Source organism: Scomber japonicus, chromosome 18 (genome assembly GCF_027409825.1).
Source record: "Scomber japonicus isolate fScoJap1 chromosome 18, fScoJap1.pri, whole genome shotgun sequence".
NCBI classification, from domain to species: domain Eukaryota; kingdom Metazoa; phylum Chordata; class Actinopteri; order Scombriformes; family Scombridae; genus Scomber; species Scomber japonicus.
The window spans coordinates 23,004,667-23,012,700 of NC_070595.1; the positions used below are offsets into that span (position 1 = coordinate 23,004,667).

Genomic DNA, 8,034 nt, shown 5'->3' on the forward strand with positions numbered 1-8,034 from the left:
AAGCTCTCACAGGCTCTCTGAAATTATCTGCATATTTTCATCTCCAACTCAAATGTGGGAAGCGTATTTGAAGCCCATAAATGGATCAGGAACCGTGTAACTGCTCTTCCTTGTTTCCCCACAGTGATGCATCTCGGCAGTGTCACACTGCTCTCTAATTTGGGGGAGCTCAGCTCAGGCCTGAAACACCAGAGAGCAGCAAGACACTCTCCGACTCACTGTTGTATAATTAAAGGAGAAATGTTTCCCTCAGTAGCCTCGTCACACCAGTATAGAAACCCTTGTTCGCCACTAGTGCTGGATTAGAAGGTCTTTGTTGCTGGCTAGTGGCCACACAGCTTTTAAGTGTGCGTTAAGTAGGTCTGAGGTGTATGTGTGTGTATGTGTGACAGGAAGACATGCACATGCACAGAATATAGTGAGAAACACCATATTGAGGCACCAAATGTTATCACCACTTCCCGAATTCTTCCTTGATATTTATATAACCAGATTTAATGTGCATAAAAATAGCAGTGAATAATTGATTTTTTTTCTCCTCTTTTTCCATGCAACCACCTCTCTTCTTACTCAACAATTATGACTGGTTGAATCTTGCTGCTGGCATTAATTATTAACGACACACTGTTTTAATTAAGTCTCAAGTTACAGGACCAATGTTTTGAATCAAATATTATTCAGGGTCACTTGGGATGAATGAAAACACATCGTGTCTGTGTTTTTAAAATTTTAATCAAAAGCTTCACTTAAAACATATTCTTTTTTCAACTTCTATATGCAGTGTTGAAGTTTTGCGTTCTATAGTTTGCACAATATGAAAACTTCTAGCTCTGTTGCTCCTGAAGAAACATGCTTCACAACTGTGCTCTGCTCTTTTCTGTGAAATATTCTATAAAGACCATGAAGGATGGGTGTTTGTGGGATTTTATTCAAACTCATAATTAAAGTAGAATGTATTTATGTTCTGCATGTGTGATTGTAGGGTAGTTAGCTGCGTGGATGCACATGTGCATTTATGGCCATGTGCTTTTAGATGCCTATATGTGTAGTAACATGTTTGCATGACAAGCAAGAAACAAGTTTTGTTGTCTGTCCTCCTCTTGAAATCTTCATCCTACATATCTCCATGACTCCCTGAGAGTTTTAGGCAGTTTAAGACAGGAAATAGAGCTGGGAGATTCCTGTGCATGATGGGGGTCTGAGGCGGATGCTAGTGGCAGGATTTAACGGCAGGGGTCATGGGTCAAAGGTGCCTCCAGGTTCCACATCTGCAACTTTGCCCAGATCCTGTCCGGGCTGCCGTCAAAGCAGGCAGCCAGCCACACTCTAATGTGTATTAGCAAGACAAAGGGAGTGAATAGGGGCGGGTATAAGATGGGCTTTGATTTCTCAGAGATTTATGGGCGTGATGAAATCAGCCTTGAATAAACTTGGTTTGCCCATTTTCTCTGTCGTTTAGCTACATCTGAAGGCTCCGGGGTTTGTTCCGGGAGACAGACACTCCGGATAAAAAGGCAACAAATCTAAAGAGAAAAAGAGAGGAGGGTTTCAACGTTCTCTGAAGTCCTCACATATGCCATTCAGGGGACCCATCAGTTGGCTGTGGCCCATTGAATACGCTGCTTCACGACCATTACTATCCAACCATAGACTTATGGAAATGATCCTGATGCGTTACTGGGATACCATGAAAGCACTTGTCTGCCAACATGTAAATGACCATGGCTGTTTTGCAACAGTTAAAAGCAAAGGTGAGATTTCACTTAAATTAATCTGGTCTTTATCAAGTAGTTATCCAGGGTTCATGTATGTTTACAGCCACCAAAGTAAGCACCCAGTGGATGGTGGTGATGGTGGCTTCCTCTCAGACCCTTCTCCCCCATTCTGTATGTCCTGTAGTAGTAAATACTAAGTGCCCCCCAGTGACCCTCCCAGTGATAAATAACCCTTAAGGTTAACCAGGTTTGAAATGGAGCTGTGAGGCCATTATAGGCCTCTAGAGTTTTCTTGACATCCCCAATATGTTATCTGTATGGCAAGGGACTTTTACCAGAGCAACATTAACTGGCCTCTCTTTTGTGTCAGGACTGATGAAGTTAGCAAGAGCCCATTTAACTAACAAACCAAAAAATGAGATGTAGTCGTGTATGTGCATGTTCAGCACGATGATGATTAGTTGTATAAAAAACATGTGCGTGTGTGTGGTGAAGTCTGTTTGCCTGCATAACATACAGCAGGAGTGTACATTTGCATTCGAATGTGTGCACAGATGGTATTGGCTAGTATGTGAACTAACAGTGATTGCACCTTGGAGTCTGATAGGCAGTTAAAAAAAGCTGGTGTTTATCTTCCATGGCTGCCAGTGTTATCTGTGAAAATGTCTGGAGATGCTCTGATTAATATCATGTACAAGTGAACTGAAATGATCATGAAAGTGAAATGAAACTTTGAAAGTATCCATATCATAGTAAAACTAAAGAAAAAAATACTACAACCTATGTGGTTTCATTTCTGGCTACTGGTTTACTGTATTAGCACAACAAAAAAGCTAAAAAACATTCTTTTTCGTAAAAACTCACTTTCTGATAAATGCACCCATCATTTGTCATGTCACTGCTAATGACAAAAGCATCACAGCACAGCACAGATTGAGCATATTTTAATCTGGTCGAAATGGCTGTCAAACAGCTTAGCCATCGCTTTGCTATTAAACATCATGTGCATACTTTAGTTTTGAACACTTTGAGAGATGAAATTCATAAACTTTGTTTCTGATGTGGAGTTTAAGACATCTTGAAACTCTGTTTGATCAAAGGCAGAATCCTATTTCAATAATCCACTGTGGTGCCAACTTTTGAGAGGGAGCATGAGGGAAGATTAGTGTCGTGTTACTCCGCTATTGTATATGTTTAAACAGAAACAGAGTGGGAGAAATGTGTCTTCCTCAGTATGGAGAAACAGTAATATATTCTATGCCATATGTTTCTAACAACAAGCTACAGAGTTTTTGTTGCTTTTTAGAAAAAGAAAAAAAAACTTGCACTGTAGAGTAAATGAATGACAAGACTTCAAAAGTGTGTTGCAGTCACCACCTAGTGGGACTATAAGCAACTGGATCTCAAAATGTGTTACTTCAATGAGCATCCACTGGCTGACCATTTAATTGATTTATGGGTTGGGTTAAAACACAAATCAAATGATAAGATATGGACTCCCTTTCCCCCCTAGACCTGTAGAATACAACAATCACATGAAAGCATGAATGCTTCTTCTACTAACATCTAATGGTGATTCTTGCAGCCTGGTAGATTCATTCTCCAGTCATTTCACAACATTCAACACATAGCTCAAAATCAACAATTCAGCAGCAAAACATGCTTCTACATCAGACAAATTAACTGCCCATTTTAAAGAAATCTTTAATATGGGCAGTTAATGATTTAATGTAAGATTTTGGGAGAATTGGTAACTGAAATCGGTTTGGTGAAAGAAACATCTGTTTTCCTTGAGAAGCTTCACAATACCTTGAAGCTGCCAGTAAACCAAATATGTCAGATTTTTTCATTTCCTTTTCTTCCCAGAATGCTTTTGAGACATTTTTCCTGAACCATTCTTTGGCTTGTGCTGTTATGCTGCAATAATGTCTATACATGGTGCCAAGTTTCCAGCATTTGATAAGGAGACACATATCCTCCAGCTGTAGCCAGGTGGTGCTATCAAAGTTAGTCTGTAACAGCTTTATTTCAGTTTGGATGCTTGGGAAATACGTGATTATATAATGATAATTAAGAACAGCAGCACTGTTGAGAAATCATTTGATTAGAAGTCACTGTGTGCAAGTTAAAGAAAAAATATTTGATTTACTTGATTGTTTGAGTTGCAATTTTTCCATACAATGTGGTGCACAAATATTCCATGTTGTCCCTAGGTGAATGACTTGGTTTAGGGGGTATTTTGTGTCACAGCACCACTAAGTGGAACATTTAAGCTACTACAAGGAGCTCTGCGCAATTGATGATCAATCTTATACATACATGCCTTTCGCTATTCTCACAATTTCATTAAAAAAAATATAACACCTAGCATGAGTTCAGAGTAAGACTACTGAACAATAAACGTCAGATTAACATGTAGGGTGTGAGAACTACATGTATACTTACCAACTTCTCAAGTAAAAATAATTCATTTCCAAAGGTTTATTTAGAAGAATACTGACAAAAATGCAAACTTGGGTTTGTACAAAGCAAATTAATCACAGGACATGACACACTTGCAAGGTAGATACACAAACACAAAGTGGGCTATACATTTCAAGAATAGTAGATAAAAAGCACCATTTTCTTAAAACTAGATTACAAAATGCAACATTTTGTTATTTGGAATATCAAGTATAATAATTCAGAAAAAAAATAATTCTTCTTTATTGTTATTTCTTTAATTTTTGAGGATTTTCTCATTTCCTTCAAGAAAAACACAGATATTCTAAGTTAAGGCACAATGTCCAAAGCATTTGACACTCAAAAACAACAAAAACAGAGAAAAAAAGCTTGATACTTTGGCAGTTGAAGCGACATCTCTTTGGCACAGCTGCATGATTTGTGAGACACAAACTCTATCACATAAATGAGCATGACAATGTTAACTTGACAACACTATGTACAAAAATGTATGTAAAAATGTTATAAATATGTCTAAAAACCACAGACACTATGTACATCTTTGTACTGAATCAAGACAGGATTACTTGTCTTTGTTATCACACTCGATGTATTTGTGGAAGCACTGTAGGATGCCAGTATGCAACAAAAGTCAATATGTCACCAACGCTTTTCTAAACACATTTTCAAGATATGCTGTCACTAAAGGAATCGTGTAGTGACACTGAGCTTTTGTTAAAACTCACAAAGTAAATACATGTGATGTTTTTCAGCATGTGATGGCAAAATAATGGGTACTGAAATACAGCAACAACAAAAAAAATTCCCAGCAGTGATAAATGTCTTCTTTTTGCGTTTACAACAGTTAATGACACATACACTTTTGTTGTATTGTTGGGATGTCAGTCTATGGTCTGTGGGCAGTAGGCACAGTGCGATGTTGTGGTTAGGGGTCTCCTTACTACCCCTCCTCTTTTCTCCTCTGCTTTTTTTTCTCATTCTTTCTTCCTCAGGACGATATAAATGAGGCCACTGATGAGACAGAGAGGGAAAGCCACCCAGGCCAGCACGTAAGCGTATCCATAATGTGTGACAGTAGCATCATCCGGATTCATCACAGTGTAGATGATTGCCCCACACATCACAAACAGACCTGGACAAAAAAAAAAAAAAAAAAAAGAGAGAAGAGGTTAGGATAATGTGAACCAAATGTAGATGAGATCACAACTGCACCAGCATCTGCTCAGGGTGTGACCCGCCAGCGTCATACTCACTAGCCAGGATCTGGAAGATGGCAGTGAAGAAGAAGCGTCCGCCCTTGACCAGTCTGAACAGCTGATACAGGAATGCAATGAGGGAGAAGAAGCAGAATAGCAAGGACAGGATCATGAGGGCTTGCACTGCCTGGATCCATTCTAGAAGTGAGACAGGGATGATGGAGAGCTTAATGCACACATAACTTTTTCACAACTGTGCATATACTCAAGGCACAATATATGATATTTTTCAAGAATGCTCACAAACCTTCATTGCTGGCTGGCGAACAGTGGTAGCCTCCATTAGTTGTCGCGCAATTGTACCATAGATCTGTGGTCCTGTCCCCTCCTACAGACCAGGTCTGGTAAACACAACAACACAGAGCCATTTAAATGGCTGCAGCATCCACAGTGCAAGCCAGGGAACTTATAGCACACAACAACAATAACAGTTTATAATCAGACAATTGTAATGATACCAATCTGTATTTAGCATTTTTCTTAACAAAGTTGGCTTAACAGTAAAGCAGCTAGAATCTGTACTCCATTTTATCCTGAATGTTTGAAAAATTACCAAAAGAAAAAAAAATAAGATAACTTACACTGGCTGCTGTTGACACGATGAGAAGAATGAGAATGATTAAGTGCAAGATCAGCACTCCAAGCAGGATGAGCAGCATTTTCAAGTGGAGCTAGAGGAAACGCACAAGATACAAACAAATGTCAGGCCACGTGAATTTACTATCCCACCAAAAGTCCTGTCAGATTTGGAGCTCAACGTTACGCTCACGACGACACCAGATGGCGCAATTTCCTCACTTCTGCACTAACCGCAATGTTTACTTCAATGTGAAAGTGTCCCCTTACATTCAAACGTAGAAAGAAAAGATGGAAGGAGCTATAATTTCTTCCCGATGCGGCCGAAATCGTCAATGTTAAGTTTGAAATCATGCTGTTGTAGTGTAAATACATCTATTCTCAACTTTATTCACGATCCGGTTTGATCAATTTAAGGTAAAATTAGTTAACTACAACTCATTAAGTTAAGTCATTAAGTTAAGAAATGCACGTTTGCAGAATAAACAGTTATAGTTAAGAAAAAGGACGCAAAAGCAACCGCAGGTCGATATGAATAACAAAGGCTGATTCACGATTAATCTACGCATGCTGCTGAAAAACAAACTCAAGCCATCTGCACGAAAAACATTCCAGCGTAATACCGCCATGTGTGCGCTGAAGTACCATTACTGTTTCCTCTCAGATCTAAACATAAGGTACTACTTGATACATAATCGAACGACACGTTTAGTTAGCCGGGGCATTTTCAAGTAAATCCAAAATCCATAAAGTCGAGGAGTGAAGTCCTGCTGTATGAATGAGAGTAAAAAGTCAATCAAAGAACCAATTCATTGGCTAAAACAGAAGAAAAACGCTCCAACACAATAGTCCAACTTACAAAAAGGCAAAGCAAGAGATTTGTTTCCGTGGAAAAAAGGGAGTATTAGAGCGGAGAGTTGGGAAAGTATCACCGAGGTTCTGCGTCTCCTTTCCTCTGTAGCTACTATTCCAGATGTGGCTCACACACCCCAGTCTGACTCTTTCTCCGCCTGAGAACACCGCCCTGCAGGCCCTGCACGTCACCATAGGCCAGCTCCAAAACTCCCCCCACCACCAACACCACCTCCCCCAACCCCTCCACCCTTTCCCATGGTAGCCTATCATCTGGATTGCGCTAAAATCCAAAGGATTTGATCATGATCATATAGTATTATTGTGCTAACCACAAAGCCTTAAAATGTAAGCTTATGGGCGACTGTCTGTATCTAACAAACATCCATTATTTCACACTTACAAACAGGTTAAAACAATAATATGATTTAACCTGTCAAAATTCAACGAAACCTTGTTGAGTCTACGGTACTCATTTTATGATTCATGTGTTATTGGTGCAGTTTATAGCTGTGATGTTTTTATAGTTCCTAAACGTCTGATCCTTCATCCAAGGTGTTCACCATCCTGCACAGGACATCTCTGTTTATTTTACAGGCCACACCTGAAACCCTAACTATTTCAGCTATAACTGTCAGGACAGCCAAGACGACTCTACCTTGTTCGAGATGATTAAAGGTGACTGGACAGACAGGCTGACCCCCACTGACTGGCTGAACTCAACATTGAGCTTCATCAAACACACATGTCCAGTTAGTGTGTGTGTATATGTGTGAGTGCTTGCATGTGAACAGACCAGCCCTCTGGAGGCCCCGCGGTATGCCCAGAATGCCTGCGTGTGTGAAGCTGGCCTTCTGTTTACTCCTGCGTCTATGGAGAAAAAGAGTTTGTCCGGTGCCAAGGGGAGTTTAACATGGTGTATTGTTTCCTTCATGCTAAATTGATGGAACAGCTTGGATCTCCACGCTCACAAGATTCAAGGATGAGTGACAAAGATTGCCCACCACAGCCCGCCGTGTTTCTGCATCCCTCATTACACTGTGGTCTCAGGCAATTTCCTCACAAGTGACAAAGTTTTAAGCCAAACCAGAATGTAAATGACAACAGTGACAAAAGAACAAGCACACATTTGCTGCTTTGAAGCCGTCCCAGTCCAAACATGATTGTGATCA

The 8,034-nt window shown here is 39.9% G+C and overlaps 1 protein-coding gene across 1 annotated transcript; it reads right to left on the bottom strand.

Moving 5' to 3' along the window:
* Positions 1-4,181: 4,181 nt before the first annotated feature.
* On the bottom strand, positions 4,182-7,007 carry LOC128378761 (peripheral myelin protein 22-like). Its single transcript, XM_053338347.1, has 5 exons — positions 6,870-7,007; positions 6,016-6,105; positions 5,682-5,775; positions 5,432-5,572; positions 4,182-5,310 (listed from the first exon to the last, which is right to left on the bottom strand). The coding sequence occupies exons 2-5, from the start codon at positions 6,091-6,093 to the stop codon at positions 5,153-5,155; spliced, it is 471 nt and encodes a 156-aa protein (XP_053194322.1). The 5' UTR covers positions 6,094-6,105; positions 6,870-7,007; the 3' UTR covers positions 4,182-5,152.
* Positions 7,008-8,034: the final 1,027 nt, after the last annotated feature.